This window comes from Cyprinus carpio, chromosome A7 (assembly GCF_018340385.1).
Source record: "Cyprinus carpio isolate SPL01 chromosome A7, ASM1834038v1, whole genome shotgun sequence".
In the NCBI taxonomy this organism is placed as follows: domain Eukaryota; kingdom Metazoa; phylum Chordata; class Actinopteri; order Cypriniformes; family Cyprinidae; genus Cyprinus; species Cyprinus carpio.
This window is the reverse complement of record NC_056578.1, coordinates 11,633,780-11,651,937: the sequence shown is the minus strand read 5'-3', so window position 1 is coordinate 11,651,937 and position 18,158 is coordinate 11,633,780. Positions and strand designations below refer to the sequence as shown.

The following is an 18,158-nucleotide window of genomic DNA, read 5'->3' as shown; positions in this document are numbered from 1 at the left end:
TTCATGTACTTGTGAAACAACAGTTGCATATATGTTCTAACATTTTTTCCCATTTTTATTTTTAGTACTGATTAAATATACCGTGGCTTCAGTATTTCTCAGCAAACTGATTTTATTGTTGTTTATTAGAGCAAGTTATGCCTGGAAAAGAAGAAGAAAATTTAAGAGGTCATGTAACCCATTTTACAATATGAAAACATCTTCAAATTCACTCTCATTTATGCTTAACAAATAATTAAATGGTTACAAAATGCCGTAAGAAAATAAACAATCAATATAAGAACAATGGAAAGAAAGCCTTCACCTTATACTATATTTGATTTTTATATAGAATCACACACAAAAGGAATAACATTTTAATATAGCCTACTACATGTCGTTTATGCATTTTGGCAGAAACTTTTATCCAAAGCAACTTACATCACATTTTTGACATTTTATCATTTCACATTTTTAAAACGTTTTGTTTGGCTTCTTCAATGGTTTTCAGTTCCTATTCCAGGAAGGAATGGAAGTCTGCCGTGGTGCGACCCCATCAGAACAGCCAATGAAGTAATTGCTTGTTTGCAAGCATACTTGAGTGACTTTCAGGCAAACGAAGCAGAATTCTACCCTGCAACGATTACATATGATATTCTTACACCCTGTTGTGTCATGCTCCACAAGGTTGCCACAAGTGGGGCAAGCTCGCATTGAGGGACAGCTCACGTTTTTGACTTCAGGTAGTTTTATTTCACGACATTTTGCTAACTTTTCAATGTCTGGATTGGTGCAGCCAGGGTTGTCACAGCGGTCAGATCGAGGGCCTGGGCCTTTCCATTCCCTCATACACTGCCAGCAGAATTGAAAGGCGTGACCCTTCTCAGCCGTGCAGATCGTGCACATGACACAGAGGTTGGTAATGTCGGCTCTCTCAACGAATGACTGACATCCAGGACACTGAATATAAAATTAAAGACATCCATGGAATTACAAATTAACTTCTAAAAAGCATCTTTTATGAATCTATTCAAGAATGCAATTATTTCTGGATATATGTTGGGATTAATGCCAGTAACTCACTGTTTTGTGTTCGCAGTACTCAGCTGCAGCAAGGACAGCCATCGTCTCTTCAAAATGGCTCTGCTCTTCTTGAGTCAGTACAGCCAACCTCCGCACTTCTGCATAGGGCCATTCTGCATTGCATCTCTGTAGTGTGCCTTCTTTAAGTGCAGGACACAGGAACTTGTGCTGACCCTGAGAATAAAATGCAGACATACTTTTAGATTACTGTATGTGCCTGTTAACAAGTACTGATTCTTTAGTCTGAATAAATGTATTACCTGGTCAAGCAGACTGCGACACCATGCAGTCAGTGACTGTGGAGTCACTGCATGGCCACATGACATCTCCGCACGACGAGTCTCAGGGTCATCATCCCCAGCTGAAAGGAAATTCAGCGCTAATGACTCGTAGCATACAATCACTAGCATTCAAAAAATACAGAGTTTCTATGCAACACCTTGATAGTCAGTGTGCCAAAATGTTTGGTCATTGCTTTGTGAAATGCACTTGACTTCACCATTTCAAGTGTGATGAAAGAACTGGAGATATCACTCTGTTTTACATTTCATTTTTAATTATTCGTTCCACAAAATTTGACTGGATGCCACTTTCAGAATTAAACAACATAATGAAATCATGTGTCAAAGTACTGTCTGAAACATTTAACCCTTTCATGCATGGTGTTCACTGGAGTGGACAGATGTTTGGAAGCCATTTTGAACGAATTATGTTGTAATACCATGTCCCAACCACCAAATGGTGAACCCCGAATATTAAATAGTCTTCAGATTTTATAATTTATTTCTGTAAGATAATGCTGCTATTATTTAATGTTCCAAGACTTCCATGCAAAAGCCTCTAAAAGTCACATTTGTCAAAAATTAGATAATATTGATTGAATGCTCTCTGCACATTATATACGTTCATTAAATACTTTAATGCAATGCTGTTTCATGCATTCAGAGTTGTTTACACTGTTAAAAGGTTTGATTCTCATGGTAAGCATGGACAAAGTTTCAAAAAACAGTTTGCACATATGACGAGTATTTCTCTGCCAAAAATCTTACTTCCGGGTTCGTACAAGTTTCAGAGAGTTTTTTTTTCGATCGTGGCTCTTCGTGACGTAGAGGAAGGTGGAACTCCTTATATGGGCATTTCTCCCGGAAGAACGCGCCTGTGCACACATCGACCAGAGGAGAGCACGCCCTTCAATGTGCTTCATTCAGCAGCGCTGCACGGAACTCAGTCGGGATGAATGTCTCTAAAGAAGTGTGTTTTTGGTTTTGAGGGAAAAATAACTTTGTTCAGCTTCCCGATGAACCCAGAGTTATGTAAACAGTGGATGCCGTTTGGTTCCCCGGGGCAGCAGGGAGTTTCACAAGTGTATTTGTTGACAACGTTTTATAAACAAGGCCCAGTTCTATGCTGGATATACATTTCGTTTGATACTGAAGGATGGAGCGGTCCCAGCGACAAAAGATCCCGGTCATGATTCAGAACTGCAGACGGTAAGTGAAACAGCATCAAATGTCTGTTTTGTTGGCAGTGGAGCTCAAGTGCTCGTCACTCTTTAGCTCCGCCCACGGCACGCCTCCAGGAGCTCGGCTTTTTCTGGAGAGAATCATAAAGCTGTATCGTTCTTTTATAAATATGATAAAAACTAAAGACTTTTTGGAGATATGAAGGATGCAGAACTACTCTATAGGTACCTAAGATTAACATGAGATGGGTGGCTGTGGGTGGCTGATGGGTGAAACTGTGTGTGCTATGTCCCCTTTAATTTCAAACCAGCTAAATCCCAGCCTCAGCCCATTCACAGTATACTTACATAGAAACATATAACATTAGCCTACATATACCATTTGCTCTAATGTTTTAAAAACATGTTTTGTTTGTTTGTTTGTTTGTTTTTTCAGACCAGTCCATGAGTTCTATTGAATCACTTTTTATACCGTTGATGCACTACAGTGGACAGATATGTAACTCCCTCAAAATAAAATATAGCCTATTGAAGAAGAAAAAAAAAGTTATTGGCATGATGTTTCACTTGTTTAAAAATAAAAACAAACATTAAAAAAAAAAACTTACTTTGTGATTTAATAATTCATGCATGAAAGGATTAATGTGGAATACTGCCTGTTTATAAATGAATATATAAGTTACATGCAGTAGCCTATGAAGCATTACTCAGTATTCATTAATAATCAGTCTAAACATTGCTTTAGCTAGGCAATATTTTATAGGCTATTAGTTCGCTCTGAGATTTAGCATGCCTAGATAAAATGCAATCATTATTTTTTTTTTCGGGGTATAAATTCATGCCTTCACCTTGAATTTAGGCTATACGCTGCGTAAGTGTAGCTAGTACTCAGTAAGCGATTACCTAGACAAAGCGCACTTGTTCTCGGGTTCTCTATGAAAAATACTGCTCTAACGTGAGTTTACATAAATGTATCTAAACGGTTGTAGGCTGTATACATACTTATGTCATCCTGGCGCGTTACAAACTTCAGCGTTTTGTCTTTAGGATCGTAGCGTTTTTCTTCCCGCTGTTGTTCCGTCATTGTTGTTCCAGCAGTCAGCTCAGAAAAGAAAATGAAACCTAGGTTTTATGTTGGCAGTGTTTTGTGTTTGACTACCTCTTTCCAGTTTGTCACGCGTCTTCTCGGCTGACGGGTTACCTGTCACGTCAAGTTATAGCCTAATAAAAACGAGTAGCCTAATTTCCCGGTGTTTCCTCGTGCCAAAGAGGCAGTTACTTGTTGCAGGCAGTCTATGATCCCATATCTAAACCTACATACAGAATAAATTAATAATACATCTGAACGACAAAAGTAGATAGTGTGATGTTTTTATTATTATTATTTAAAGAGCAAAGATACAGGCGAAATATAGACCTATATAGCCTGTTTTTATCAAATGGAGGGTCAACACCTCGCAATCATGGGCTATAAAACAGAAAGTGAAACGTCCACTGTTCATACGGAGTTTTGCACTTGAATAGGTGTTCTCCTAAAATGGGAAAAATTGACCAGATAGTGGTTGGAATAAAGAGGGAGAAGAAAACTGTTGATGTTGCGACATCAGAGGAAGAATTCAACAAAATGACTATTTTGGGATTCAAAGAGAAAGTTGCAGAACAATTGCCTTTAACCCATTTAATTATATCCTAGTCAAAAACAAAACAAAAAAAGACAGTAGGCCTATGCATGTTAACTGTTTTATTTCTGGTCACATTTGTGAATACCACATCATTAAAAAAATAGACGAGTTGCAAACAATAAAGTAATAAAGGGCTAATTTTAAGCAGAAAATAGAATAAGTGAATGTTTCTCTTACTTTCAATTTTTCTAACAATTTGAAATCTAAAGCCTTATACACTTGTTCAAAATAGGATAAATGTGCACTGACATGTTTACATGTAGCCATATTTAAGTCTTTTCTAATGTTTTAACCTTCCTTATATCTTACCACAGGGGATGATCCATCGTCCCTGAGTCTGCTGTACACAGATAAACAACTAGAAGACAGATACGTTTTTAGACCACCAAATTAAGGATCGCTCCACCCTCTTCAAGGTCTTCAAGGTCTACCCGGAGGTTTCCAAACATGCTAAGAATTTGAGTGCCTTTCGGAATCAAGTCCACCTCAAGGATCTCGTCGACAAGACAACATTTTAAACAGAGAGAAACTTAATGGATCAATGTGTTGTTAGCCAGCTGGGATATTCTGAGTGTGTGAACTTTGGGGTCTTGTGAATGGGGTCCTGTCTTTTATTAGGCTACCGAAGTACAATTAATAAAACTTAACTGTTTACATCGTTTCTGAATGATGTTCTAATAAAATGTGAAATAGGCTACTACTAATAAATGATCAATTTTAATAGATGTTCTTTGCATTTACGTTCTGTGCACTTGCCAGTTTCCGTCGCGATTTCAACACGCGAATTCGAAAGTAAAACTATAACTTTTCCGTTGCCTGGCGAAGTTGGACGTGCTAGCCTATATTAGTTTGAAACGGAGGTAATTAATCGCCAATAAGACTGCTTTGACCTCTACGAATTGTATCTTACCAGAAGACCGACTTGCAGCTGAGGTAAATTCGGATGCAAAATATTCGATGCATAGGCATATTCGAATATTAGCTAGTCCGTCTTTTAATTAATATTTAAGGAATTTAGGCTAATTCACTATTAGTTTTTTTCTTCTTCTTAGTGATAGGCTAAATACTCGCTATTGTTTGATCCCACTCAGCTTAACTGAATTTAGCATACATTTTGCATTTACAATTAGTCCCAGAATGTGTTCATTCATACACATATGAACCAAAAGACAAGTGCAGAACCGGTTTACCTTACAGACACGTTTTCAAAAGCCTCCTGTACAAACCAGCTGTCCGCTCCTTATACAGCATGAAGAATCCAGGAGCTCTCACAGCCGAGAAACCTGAATCTGCCAACAGGTGGGTTGACTTCTTAAAACATAACCACATAATCAGTTTTTAAAGTAACTGTCGAAAGATCAAGGTCCTTTCTGCTTTTGTGGTCTGCTTATTGTGTAGGCTGTCTGTTGATTTATGTGAAATAGCATATACCTAGCCTACACTAAAAAAAAATCTGTGACATTTGTTAAAATACATGATACAGAAATAATGCAATAAACATTAATTTAACAACATTAGACGTAAGATAAAACCCTAATGTACACAACTGAGAAGAAAAAACTAAGAAACATAGCCTAGTTATTTCAGCAACAACAACAACAACAAAAAACATCAAATATGAAGTGTCATGCAGGGAACTCTGGGAGTTTCAGTTTACAGTTTCTCACTGTAAATTATACAATGACCTTTTCTTTTTTTCACTTCCAAAAACCATAATTTTAATAGTAATTTACTGTAAAATTACATTAAATGTAATTACATTTATTCATTGTATATAGAAACTGCTGTTAACCAATTTACAGGTTTTTACTGTAACATTTTACAGTCTTTTACTGTTAAAATCACAATCCTTTTTTACAGTGAAGCCAATACAACATAATTATGCCACAACTGTTCCTTTTACTCAAGGCTTAAGGACACTTAAGCCTTGAGTAAATTGTTGAGCGCATGCAATGGACTAATGGACTCTGTCTATGTGTGTTACTTCTGTATTCAGGAGCGAAGTCCAATATAACGGCCTGAAAAATCAAGGTGCCACCTGCTACTTAAATGCAGTATTGCAATGTCTATTCATGACCCCAGAATTCAGAGAAGCAGTGGTGAGGTAAAATTAATAAATAAACAACCTTAAACATTTTAAGGACTATCGTGATTATTGCTATGACTAATGCTACAATTCTTTACTGCCATTCTACTTTTTTCTTGACTACCTTTTTATTATTAATTTCCCCTGATTATTTTAGTTATGAAGCCCTTGGAGATTGTGGTGAGGAAAATATCTTGCTACAACTTAAGAAGCTGTTTGAACAGCTGTCAGGCAAAACAGCCACAACTGAAGGAATAACCAAGAGTCTTGGAGTAAGAAATGGTGGGTTCACTTAATTTTCAAATCAACACAATTTTGACCCATGTTAAATAAAAATATTCATACTGAAATTAGCCAAAATTTGAATAAGAGTTTTATTTAACAGAACTTAAGTTCATGTTCAAGAGTAAAAATAATAATAATAATAATAATAATTTCCATATATATATTAATCTTCAGTTTTTGAGCAACAAGATGCAGTGGAGTATTATCGGAAGATTTTGAAAGCAATGGGGACACACGCCTCTAAGGTATTTCACATATTACGTGTGTTTTAATTTGAGTGAGATTAAATAACTGACTGTAAATAAGTCTCTGTAATTATAATTTATGCTTTACGGATACACGATAACATTAAGAAGTAGCCTATGTATCAAAACTCACCAACAGCACAGTCCATTTGTTCCAGGTCTTTGAAGGGATAATGAGCAACATAACAAGATGCTGTAAATGTAGCAAGGAAACCAGAGAAACCAACACCTTCATCTCAATACTTCTGTCTATTGATGTTGGAAATGATGAGAAGTATGATGTGGTAGGAAGACTATGTCCATAATATACGTTTTTTGTTTTTGGAGACTGGGCATTGCTTACAGTTGTTTTCCTCTAAAACTGCAAGGTGTATTTTATTTTTTTCATGGTGACCCTATAGGAAAATGGTCTGAAAACCTTCTTTAAACATTCAAAACTTGAAGAGGATGACTGGATGTACTGTGATGAATGTGACCAAAAAACAGAGACAGAAACTGTGAGTAAATGAAAATGTGAGATTTTCAACATCCATAGCCAAGATGATCGATCTATAAGGGAAGTACTGTATATATGAGTTTGCAACATGTGCTTTTTCTTTTTTCCTTGGAATTGTCCAACTCTTGCAGTGGAGTGAAATAGATGAATATCCCACTGTTTTAACTCTGCATCTGAAGAGGTTTGACTTTGATTATGTACAGATGAGATACAAGAAGAATGAATGTTGTCTGGATGTACCTCCAAGTCTACGCAATGGGGTATCATTCATCAATTATCATACCAAAGGAAAATTTCTATTTAAAATCAATATAAAATAGTCTAAACATTTAAAACCCTTATCTTTCTCTCCAGGATAATAGGCCTAAATATGATCTTTATGCTGTTATCAACCATAAGGGTGGATACACTGGTGGACACTACGATGCAATCATCAGATCTAATGAAAACGGAATATGGTACCATTTTGATGACTACACCGTAACACAGGTATTTGTTTGATTAGCATTATCGCATATAGCAAATTTATATGACTTAAACTGTACAATTTATTTTTTAATATTCACATCCATTTTTTACAGACTTCAGAAGCATCACTGAAAAAGTGAGTGTTGTTCTCTCTCTCATGTGAAGAATGTAAAGTAGTTGTTTCTTGGGAGTAGTATTTAGTAAAAAGTATTCTTTGATTCTTTGATAGCTCACACCTACCATACATGCTGATGTACAGAAAAGGTAAAGGTGAAATACACTAACTCCAACTTTTTCAACATTTTGCTATTTCAGAGACAAAAAAATCCTCTAAAAATACACTTTAAAATGTAAGTGTTTAGTTTATGTTTATGTGTTGTTCAAAACAGCGGTGTTCAGTCCTGACAGCGTTCCACATCCGATGAGGATCCTTCTAATAGGGCCTTCCAGAGCTGGGAAAAGTGCAGTAGGCAACATCATCCTTGGTGGAAATTACTTTACTTGTGGAAGTGGATCAGAGACTGTGACCAAAGTATCCATGGCAAAGACAGTGGGAAAGATCACTGTAGTGGACACTCCAAATCTCTTTTTCCTCAATGAACTGAGTTGGAGGCATGAAATGGAAAGATGCATTGAGCTATGTGACCCTGGCCCCAATGTGATTCTCTGGGTCACACCAATATGTAAATTTAGTGAACAACAACAAGGTCTTTTCCATGCCTTCAGAAAACGACTAGATTCAGAAATAACAAAACATATGATGATTATCTTCACAAATGGCAGAGAGCTTAAAAAACTTGGGCAAACCATTAACACATTTATTTCCAAACCCAGCAAACTTTGTAAAGTGGTTGGCAGTTGTCAGGACAGGTACCATGTCCTTGACATCACTAATGGCCACAGTTACACCCCAGAACTGCTTGAAAATCTCAGCAATATGGTGAAAACAGAGTATACTGCCATTTCAAAAAGACAATTAAAGCGCTGTACTAGAAGGAAAAAGTTCTTAAGAAGAAGAAAAATCTATAAAACATTGAAGATGTTAAAAAAAGAGATAAAATAACTGAAAAGAAACAGTGCACAAAGGAGAAGATGAAATATTCTGGAAGATGGTGAATCACTGAATATTTCGAATGTTATCTTATTTTTAGTTTTCACTTACATATTTTTGAAATGATTTGAGTTAGTCAAGCTTTTTATTTTCCATGCTATTTTTGTTGTTGTACATAATTTAAAAAAAAAGATAGACAAATTAAGTTCTTGAAGAATGCTGATATTAAAATGAACATCACAATTTAATAAAGCACTTTCTGAAAATTGAAAAAAAAAATGGCAATTGAAAATAAACAACATAAATGAAACTACATGAATATAATGCTTTAATCACATATTTATTTGTTTCTTTGTATTAAATCTGTAATCTGTTATACATACATTTATTTTCATTTTTATCCTTATCTGCTTACAACAAATACATTCAAATTCAAACAATGTGACAGACTAGAAATACATATTTTTAAAAAGAATGAACTGATTCTTTTGATTAATTATCATTAATTGTTAAATTCAGAGAAGAAATAAAGTATGGTCATATTTGCAATTAACATCATGAAGTTAAGACTATACAAAGACTTTTGCATAACATTCAATTTTAATAGTTGATTTATTCGACTGAGTCAACAGGTGTAATGATCAGAGGATGTGAGTTCTGCCCTTTCTTACATTCTCCAGGACTGAAATATGGATAGAGATTTTCAGGAAAAGACTGCCCAGTGAAAGAATAGATATGACACCTGGCTTCAACATCATAAAACGAGATCAAACCCCCCTCAAAATCCACAAATACTCCCACTTTCCCAGGCTTCTCTTTTAAGGTGAGGGGGACAGGGGTGCAATCATTCGCTGCATACTCATCCCCGTTCCTCAGCCATATAGTCCAATATCCATTCTCAGGGTTAAGCCCAATATCCCCTTTTCTGTCAATGGATTCTTTCGCCACACCTAAATCCCACTCCATCCCACTGACTTGAACTTCATAGTAAAATTTCTGTGAGGAAAACCCTTCCTTTCCTAAGACACACGAGCAATAATTAAACCTTTTTGGGGTGTCAGGAATCTTCTTGCCTGTATTCCAGACCTTTTTCCCATCGTCAGACAACATGAGTTCAGGGTGAGCTGTGTCAGGGTCAAGTGTCACATCCACTGAAAAATTATATAAAAGTTAATGTAAATTTTAACCAAGTCAGTATTTCACTTTTATTCAAGAAAACTTCTTTTGGTGCTATATTACACCAAATCAGTATAAAGGATTATTTTATTTTCTGATCGTAAAGTTTAAGGCCCTATATAATTCAAACAACATCAAAGAACGAACTGGAACATTTATTTCTAACCTTTTTTTTACCCTTAAGCAAAAAAATGAAAAAGAACTTTGCTGTGAGTATATTCGGGCCTTAAAGCCCATTTACACCAAGGACGATAACTATAATGACAACAATAAATATATAGTTTCAAAAACTGATCTAAATTTAAAAGAATAGCACATTTCACACCACAGAGTCCACACCACAACTATAACAATAACAACACAGAGGAACAATATTCAATATACACTTTCAGAACGATTTTTGCCAGCTGATGAACGACAAAAACACTGACAGCCAATCAGAATCATTCCTGCTTTAAAGAACTTGAGCATTTAAAGCGGCAGATGATGTAACAGCAGCGCATGCTTATAATAAACAGTTATCTTTCATTAGTGTGGATGCTAATATAGTTAGCTGTATTGTTACCTAGTTATATCTTAGACTAGAGTATGAATGGGCCCTTAGACTTTAACTTAATTTTTTACGTACTAAATGTATCTTTTAGTAGTCAGATTTTCCATACCTGCATAATGTTGTAAACTCCGCAGCTCTCTGCCAACTACAACAAGAATGAAAAAATGCATTTCTGTCTGATTAAAGAGTGAATGATGGTGTAAATATGATTGGTTACATGGGGAATATTTACCAGTTTCTCTCATTTTCTCATCCAGTACACTCTGAAGATGTGATATGGTCTTCCTCAGAATACCTCCATGTTCAAAAGCACCGATGCTGATGTTTTTTGAGCGGTTGGTGTATATGGGGTTGCGCAAGAGGCTAATAATCTACAACAAAGGGGAAAAGGCCCTTAAGCCAAGTGTACATGTGGCATTGTTTCTTACCATGGTTTGGTGAGAAAGACTGACTTGTGTAAAATCCATTGGATGTGAGAGCTGCTCCAGTTCAGTTTGTCTTTTCTTTAGCTCCACAATCTCTTCATCAAGCTCTCTGATGAGCTCTTCTCCTCGTCTCTCTGTTTCTTTATGCTTTTCCTCTGTGAGCTCAAGTAGCTCCGTATTGCTTCTGTCAAAGACATCCTTAAAAAACTTGATGTTCTCTTCAATCTCCTTCTCTTTGGCTTGCTATTGCGAGTTTTAAGAAGATCATTTAATAAACTGGAAAATCATCATAACATTGTCAAAGCATGATACTAAATAAAACTTAATGTTCTTGAATACCTTAAAGTTGATTGACCAAGCACTATAAAAGCCCTGCATAACTATTTATTCAAAAATAAAATTCTATTAATAAAATCAATGCCCCTTACTTTGTTAAACCTTGCAGAATGTTTAATTTCTTTAATCTTCCGCAACTTCTCCTGAATTTTCTGCTGCACTGCAATCTTTTTATTCATCAGCAATTTCTGTGGAAATGAAATGTGCAGTATGGCTGTACTAATACTAATGGCTGTAGTATAGCATCAGCATACAAACGTTGTTAATGTTTAAAATGTTGGAAAGGATTTTTTCATAGTTGCTATTAGTGACTACATTAATGACTTCAGAGTGTTAGATATAATTACCAAACTCTCCTTCTCCAGAGGAACAGTTTTATGAGTCCTGTGGTCACTCTCGATGCAGAACTGACAGATGGCTGTCTGATCATCTTTACAGTAAAGGTCCAGAGGTCTTTCATGATTCTTGCAAATGTATTCCTCAAGATTCTTCACAGGGTTAATTAGTTTGTGTTTCGTGAGTTTTTCTGCAGTTTTATGGGGCTCCAAGTGAGACTCACAGAAAGAGGTTCCACAGTGTAAGCATGACTTAATTGCAGTCCGCATTTTCTTCTTTGGGCAACTATCACAGGACACTTCAGCCATCTCCAGGATTCTTTTTCTTTTGATGCCTTCGGCAAATTCTTTAATGGTTCTGTTTATGTTAAAATCTTGTTTTGAATCCAATGCCTTCCCACACAGTGGGCACTTCGAGCATGGACTGCAGTCTCTGTGGCTTCGGATGCAGACCATGCAGAAGTTGTGCCCACAGGAAGTGGTTACAGGGTCAGTGAACACGTCCAGACATATGGTACATGTGAGGCTTTTTTCAGACACAACGCTGGAGGAAGCCATGACTTTACAGCTAAAATCATACACAATAAATCATACAGTAAATGAATTTAGCAGACAACTAGAAATAGAGAAATAAAAAAATTTCAACAAAGATTTGCTACAAACTTTCCACAAGAGTTTCAAATTATGATCAACTGTACGCCTATGTAAAAACTAGCCTATAAAGAACAGACATATGCTACAGTAAAAACTATTAATTGGTAAAATTTCCTTACCATGTATATTAAATAGTCAAAAAAATATCTTAAATAGGTTAGTATATTAACATAACATAATTTAATGAAATTCATAACAACTGTAAAATATATAGTGACCAAAATGTCATCCAATGGCTAAAATGCTGTTGTTGTTTTTTATGGTAAATAACTAACAACCACATCTGCCAGTTTTTGTTTTTCCCATAAATTTAACAAAACAATGTCACAGTGTATTGAGTCTCACTGGTAAATATTTTAGATCGTTTTAGACAAATATTTATTTATTAAAATTGTTAAAGATACAGTCTGATGAATTTGAAATAATCCTAAAGCCATCTACCTCCAGATATCGAGTCTTTGGGTGTGTATCAGTTTCGCCTTATCCAAATCAGTCAAACCTGACTTTCCGGTTTGTAGCATATACACAAATCGGGGATCAAAGCCTATGTAACATATTTATGACTTTTCCTATTCACCACAAATAAAATACACTAAGGTCCGCATTCAAGACAACTTTGTGTAGCCTAAATAGTTACTAAATTGCTTTCATAATTCAAAGTGATCATTTACCTCCAAAACTTTTCCATGACTACTCAAATCAAATCTAATCAAATTGATCCTGCCATAGGCTACTTACCCTTCAGTGATTGAGTCGCTTAATAGTAAATCGACATCCAAAGAAAGAAGACACCAGCGGGCGGCTGAATGACATTCAGTCTATAACTGCACGACTGGAAAATTGGACGATCAAGACTGGAAACTATAGGAACGAATTGTTGGCGAGCGCAGCCAATGAAACTTCTGTAATTTGCATGTATTACCATTTGAAGCATCTAAATGATACTATCATAAATTTTAGACCTAAAATGTTATATATATATATATATATATATATATTCCTTTTCTGATTCAACCTTGTAAAAGGCCGATTTCTCACAACTCAACAAGGATGATAATGGGAGGTGCATTTAGTGTCTGCAGACAGTCCATGAGATTACAGATGCATTTCACCAAAGCACGCATAGGCAGATATCCAAAACATATTTCCTTGATTATTACACATTGTAGCCTATTGCTTGAACTCAAAGGAAAAATGCGTATAACCTCGGCAACAACACCTGCACATAAAATATAACGAACATTAGGCTAAATCCTGTTCGTTTAAACAAATCGGCTCGTTCGAACAGTTCATTTCAACGAACCGGTTAAAAATAATGAATCACTGCAGATTCTAAATAGCTAAATAATTAGTTAAATGCTTAAGTAGCAACATCATTATTTTCAGAGAACAGGTACGTCAGCTGTTGCATTACTGATTCCAACATGTTACTCACCTCGAAGTGAATCATTAAGAACAGGCCCCAAAAATTATTCTTTCGTAAATCGGAAAAACACTGTGGTATTTTTCCTCTTACAAAATATAAATCTTTTATTGTTGTGGAGACACAAAACCTTCAATTTTGTCAGACAAAAAGCTCTAAAACTATTTTTTTTCTTTCATTCTTTTTTATGGTTTTGATTGTGGACAAGTTATTCCACGTCGTAGGCCTATTCCGTATTTTTTCATAGCAAAAATTCCCAATAAATTCTATGACTGTCTAGCTAATATCCAGGTCCCTCCACTTTATTTTATGTGAGTATCATTTCATAAAAACATTTATAACAAAAGACCATTAAACCAGCAAATGTTTAGCTGAGACAAAACCCTTATTTAGGTGCATCTAATGATATATTTGAGAAAAACTGTTTAATTTTTAACTAAAATGTAGCATATCTATGCCTCAAAGCCTCATTCCATCTGTGTAAATTCAAAGACAGGTAACACACAGCAGGTATCTTTCAGTGTACCTGGTTTCTGTTTCATAATACAGGAAATCCAACTTTACAGCTAAGTGGTTACAAGAAATGATATCTGCAATCTAGGTCAGCAGATCTAGCAAACTAACAGGTCAACATAAATACTGTAATTTTTCATGTAAACGTTTCAGAATTCATTTATAATTAAAAGAAACTGAACAAAGCAGTAAAAAGCAGTTTAATACAGTATGTTCACAGCATATCCAGTTGTTATTTTCCTGATGGTCATAATATTTCATACATAATATTTCAATATCTGTTTCTTCTTTTTTTCAAATAAATCGAAGGAAAATAGCATAGTTTTAACATTGTGAAATTTACTGAAGAATACATTTATAGAGCTAGTTAATTTAATTGTATCAATCCTTCAATCAATTATTTTTAACTTTATTTGTAAAATAGTCTGGGTTGGTGGGGGGTGCTCAAATCAAGTTTCAAGTTGGACAACAAGCTAAATCTGTTCATTTCATAATCAAGGAATATACGAACATACAAACTCATTAAAATATCAATAAATTCTTGTTTTCTTCAAAGAGGAAGTCCTGAGATGACAATAAAAAGATGCATAAATCAAGAATTTATAGTTGCTGTGTCTTACAACCCAGGGAAGAGGAAGAATCTCTTAGATAATGTTGTTCTTTCTTTGCATGGCATTTGATCCGGATGCATAATCTTAAACTTCTTAAGGACCTGTTTCAAAAATAAAAATAAATATTACAACATAAACAAACACACATAACCTCAAATGTTCAAAAAAAAAAAAAAAAGACCTCTTGGTATTTGGTATTTGGCTTATTGTTACTGACATGCAATATTACTGACAAGGAATAACAAGGAAGTAAACATCAAACATTCAAGCAACCATCAAAAAACACATATCGGCATTGATGTCTACAGACTGATGTCTGTCTTGCTAAAGAATGTGACTTTGCCTTTCTGAAGAGTTTCTCGATGTGGTCCTGGTGGGCATGCTGATTAAATATTTCCACAATGTCTTGGATGAAATGTGAACCATTCTCTTGGTTTCTGTAGGACACAGTATCTGTATAGAGAATACAAATTAAGACAAACATTGTTTGACAGAACAGAACGCTTAGATGCAATTCAAATAGCACATTTTTAAAACAATACAGTATATCCAGTAGTCAGCATTAAAGTGACAGTTTACCCAGAAATGAAAATCCTGTCATCATTTACACACCCTCATGTCATTCCAAACCTGTTTGATTTTTTTTCTACTGCTGAACACAAAAGAACATATTTTGAAAAATGTGGGTAAACAGACAGTTTCTGGTTCCCATTGACTTCAATATTTTTTCCCCATACTATGGAATTTAATGAGAAACAGCAACTGTTCAGTTACCGACGTTCTTCAAATATTATTTTGTGTTTAGTTGAAGAATGAAACTCAAACCGGGGAACTTGGAACTTGAGGGTGCGTAAATGATAACAGAATTTAACGTTTTGGGTCAACTATCCCATGTATGTCCCATGTACTGTATGTCACCCCAATAAATATTTTTTAATGTGTTTCATGTAATATTATAGTAAATGGAGCAGAATAAAGTAAGGAAAAACTTACCTGGAGTACAGGATCTCAGGCAGCAGAAGTCTTTTTCACGGTGCTCTTTACCTCTGTTGCGTCTTGGCACAGCGTCCGGGACATCCACACTGCCTTCTTTATCTGTAACAGGGCAAAATTTGCCAAGGCATGTGGCTAGAAATGAATGAGGCTCTAACCAATCAAATATGGCAACATTTTAAATAGTAGTTTAACAGCATTTTGTAACTCACCACCCCTACACGCCTGGATAAGGATGATTTTTGGCTTGTCCCGCAATCCAGCACAGTTCGGAGTGTTCAAGCAATTAAAAATTTCATCTGTTGGAAAAATGTCCTCTTCATCTTCACTGTCGAAAGAGTCAAAAACCCCACTGATTCCACTGGCATCTCCATGGGACATCAACACCACAAAGCAGCTGTCCGATTCAGAGTGTTCCTCTCGCTGGGCGAAGTCTCGCATGGCAGAAAGCATACCCTGAACATCAGACCATCAAGATCAAATATCAAAAAAAAAAAAAAGTTGGTAACTTTAGCTTAAATACACTTGAATGCACCTGTGCACTGAGGTCTCTGAGTGTGATCACAGTGTAACCCAGACCTTTAAGCAGCACTTCCATTCTCAGCTCATCCTTGTCTGCCCCGGTCCTGTCATCTAAGTTTTTAAATTCTACATTGTTGATAAGCAGTGCCAAACGTTTTCTGTCATTGGATTTGTCTTTTATTGGGTAAATTGACCAAGAAGAAAAAAAGGATTAACAAACATATATTTTATTAATCTGCACATAATATTCAAACATAAGGCATCATTAGGACAATTACCACAACAATATGTGTTTTAATGATAAAAACATTGATTTATAATAGCCATTTTCAATTATTGTGATATGTACAACATAACTTACATCGTCTCCCTTTTCTCTAAGCATTTTCATTTTAAACTCAGGTTTGCATCCTATAAGAGGATCTGAAGTTCTCTGTTTGGATGCAACAAAATCATAATATGTTGTCAGAAAAGATTATAAAACACATTTATATGGTAAATTCAGTTAGCTTTTATTCACCGCTCTCTGTCCACAGCCAGTATTGCCACATTGCACAGAATTATTGGCCGGCCCCTTCCACTCCCTGCGGCAGCTCCAGCAGAAGTAGTAATTTCGTTTCAGGTTGGCCGTGCAGATAATGCAGTTTACACACAGGTTACTTCGATCTCGTCTTTCCACATGAGACTGACATCCTGGACACTGCAGCAATGACAAGCAGATGCATCTTGTGAGAGGCCATATGCACGCAAACAAGCAGACAAAATGAACGATCTTACAGCTTTAAAGTCAAACAGCCTTCTAGCAACAAGAGCAGCGAGGTTCTCCTCCAAGAATTCCCGTTGTTTGTCTGTCAGTGGTATCAGCTGACAGAGGTCCTGATAAGAGAGCTTCAGACCGCAGGATTTCCCCTGAACCTCGTTAAAACGAGGGCAGGAAAACTCAGTCTTTTTCTAGAAGACAAGAACCAGTTGAACATAAAATTGTAGCGTAGGCATTAAAGGCAGTCAATATGTAAACAGTGTAATATAGACAGACCTGCTTTAGGTAACACTTGAACCAAGCAACAACATAGTCTGTCGGCATTCGATGACCACAGGGCAGTGCAACTGATAACAAAGAAATGTACTTAAAAACTTTATGAAGAACATACATAAACCCAATGCTGAAATCAAGCTTTTCAATTTCAGTTTCCATTAGAATGCTGATTAATTTGATTTAAGGGAACAGGTGGTCAACTCACCAAAGTCCACTCTTTCATTTAATGGCCGTACTTCAGAATTACGGTCTGATTTCCCAATATGTTGTTTGTGGATATCTGGATTTTAAAAAAAACAATGATACAAATTTTTATTTTTCCTCTAAAACTTTTGTTTGTGATGGTTTCACTTTCGGTTTTGCTCTTGTTGTTATTTTTTATAGTCCAGTATTTTTTTCAGTCAAATAATCTTATTTTTATCATTATTTATAACACATTAGGTAAAGTCTAAAAGGGAAAAAAAGAAGAAAAAAAAGTCAATACTCAATTGATGGACGAGGTTTGCTATCGCGGCGTCTTCTTCCAAATCTTCATCCCAGTTATCCTCTTCCGTCATTTTTACGCTTAAAATTAATTAAGTTATTTTCCTGTACTAAACTAAAGATAAGACGAGATCCCCTGAAGTATCCTAATGATGTCCTCAGTTAGCCGGCATACACAGACATCAAGCAAGATTTTAATGTATGGTTTTATCGTTTTATTTGAAAGGGGTGCGGCGTGAAAGCGTGTTGTCCCTTTGCGCT

At 35.8% G+C, this 18,158-nt stretch overlaps 4 protein-coding genes across 7 annotated transcripts; 1 reads left to right on the top strand and 3 right to left on the bottom strand.

Moving 5' to 3' along the window:
• Nucleotides 1-94: 94 nt before the first annotated feature.
• Nucleotides 95-5,503, bottom strand: si:ch211-212k18.15 (probable E3 ubiquitin-protein ligase RNF144A-A). 2 transcript variants are annotated; one of them, XM_042759652.1, is made up of 4 exons: nt 5,397-5,503; nt 1,323-1,423; nt 1,063-1,236; nt 95-939 (listed from the first exon to the last, which is right to left on the bottom strand). In XM_042759652.1, the coding sequence occupies exons 2-4, from the start codon at nt 1,386-1,388 to the stop codon at nt 487-489; spliced, it is 693 nt and encodes a 230-aa protein (XP_042615586.1). In that variant the 5' UTR covers nt 1,389-1,423; nt 5,397-5,503; the 3' UTR covers nt 95-486. The 2 variants fall into 2 exon arrangements, with proteins under 2 accessions (XP_042615586.1, XP_018963250.1); XM_019107705.2 differs by lacking the exon at nt 5,397-5,503 and adding an exon at nt 3,527-3,728.
• On the top strand, nt 2,231-9,156 carry LOC109094018 (ubiquitin carboxyl-terminal hydrolase 47). Of its 2 annotated transcripts, none has more exons than XM_042759650.1 (13): nt 2,231-2,552; nt 4,521-5,139; nt 5,455-5,505; nt 6,203-6,310; nt 6,450-6,574; nt 6,752-6,822; nt 6,981-7,106; nt 7,224-7,319; nt 7,450-7,578; nt 7,673-7,807; nt 7,900-7,922; nt 8,016-8,050; nt 8,176-9,156. In XM_042759650.1, exons 3-13 carry the CDS (start codon nt 5,456-5,458, stop codon nt 8,847-8,849), a joined length of 1,572 nt encoding a protein of 523 aa, XP_042615584.1. In that variant the 5' UTR covers nt 2,231-2,552; nt 4,521-5,139; nt 5,455; the 3' UTR covers nt 8,850-9,156. The 2 variants fall into 2 exon arrangements, with proteins under 2 accessions (XP_042615584.1, XP_042615583.1); XM_042759649.1 differs by having other exon boundaries at nt 5,404-5,505.
• A 50-nt stretch (nt 9,157-9,206) lies between these two features.
• On the bottom strand, nt 9,207-13,162 carry LOC109093695 (E3 ubiquitin-protein ligase TRIM39-like). The gene is made up of 7 exons (XM_019107385.2): nt 13,055-13,162; nt 11,675-12,230; nt 11,420-11,515; nt 11,019-11,234; nt 10,799-10,937; nt 10,676-10,711; nt 9,207-9,988 (listed from the first exon to the last, which is right to left on the bottom strand). The coding sequence occupies exons 2-7, from the start codon at nt 12,218-12,220 to the stop codon at nt 9,450-9,452; spliced, it is 1,572 nt and encodes a 523-aa protein (XP_018962930.2). The 5' UTR covers nt 12,221-12,230; nt 13,055-13,162; the 3' UTR covers nt 9,207-9,449.
• Nucleotides 13,163-14,435: 1,273 nt separating this feature from the next.
• Nucleotides 14,436-18,157, bottom strand: casp23 (caspase 23, apoptosis-related cysteine peptidase). 2 transcript variants are annotated; one of them, XM_019107696.2, is made up of 11 exons: nt 17,899-18,157; nt 17,620-17,694; nt 17,415-17,485; nt 17,156-17,329; nt 16,899-17,078; nt 16,740-16,811; nt 16,392-16,568; nt 16,069-16,312; nt 15,857-15,991; nt 15,207-15,316; nt 14,436-14,964 (listed from the first exon to the last, which is right to left on the bottom strand). In XM_019107696.2, exons 1-11 carry the CDS (start codon nt 17,969-17,971, stop codon nt 14,869-14,871), a joined length of 1,407 nt encoding a protein of 468 aa, XP_018963241.1. In that variant the 5' UTR covers nt 17,972-18,157; the 3' UTR covers nt 14,436-14,868. The 2 variants fall into 2 exon arrangements, with proteins under 2 accessions (XP_018963241.1, XP_018963242.1); XM_019107697.2 differs by having other exon boundaries at nt 15,857-15,958.
• Between the last annotated feature and the right edge of the window lies 1 nt (nt 18,158).

Coding starts and splice junctions, on each gene's coding strand:
- casp23 (XM_019107696.2), bottom strand. CDS start 17,971: ATGACGGAAGAGGATAACTGGGATGAAGATTTGGAAGAAGACGCCGCG. Junction 16,812..16,898: donor CTGGCTGTGGACAGAGAGCG/GTGAATAAAAGC, acceptor GCATCCAAACAG/AGAACTTCAGATCCTCTTAT. Junction 15,317..15,856: donor CCTGAGATCCTGTACTCCAG/GTAAGTTTTTCC, acceptor TTCTCTATACAG/ATACTGTGTCCTACAGAAAC.
- LOC109093695 (XM_019107385.2), bottom strand. CDS start 12,220: ATGGCTTCCTCCAGCGTTGTGTCTGAAAAAAGCCTCACATGTACCATA. Junction 11,516..11,674: donor CTCTGGAGAAGGAGAGTTTG/GTAATTATATCT, acceptor TCATTTCCACAG/AAATTGCTGATGAATAAAAA. Junction 11,235..11,419: donor ATTCTGCAAGGTTTAACAAA/GTAAGGGGCATT, acceptor AACTCGCAATAG/CAAGCCAAAGAGAAGGAGAT.
- si:ch211-212k18.15 (XM_019107705.2), bottom strand. CDS start 3,608: ATGACGGAACAACAGCGGGAAGAAAAACGCTACGATCCTAAAGACAAA. Junction 1,237..1,322: donor GTCGCAGTCTGCTTGACCAG/GTAATACATTTA, acceptor TTTTATTCTCAG/GGTCAGCACAAGTTCCTGTG. Junction 940..1,062: donor AGTACTGCGAACACAAAACA/GTGAGTTACTGG, acceptor TTTTATATTCAG/TGTCCTGGATGTCAGTCATT.
- LOC109094018 (XM_042759650.1), top strand. CDS start 5,456: ATGAAGAATCCAGGAGCTCTCACAGCCGAGAAACCTGAATCTGCCAAC. Junction 6,575..6,751: donor GAGTCTTGGAGTAAGAAATG/GTGGGTTCACTT, acceptor ATTAATCTTCAG/TTTTTGAGCAACAAGATGCA. Junction 7,923..8,015: donor TCAGAAGCATCACTGAAAAA/GTGAGTGTTGTT, acceptor ATTCTTTGATAG/CTCACACCTACCATACATGC.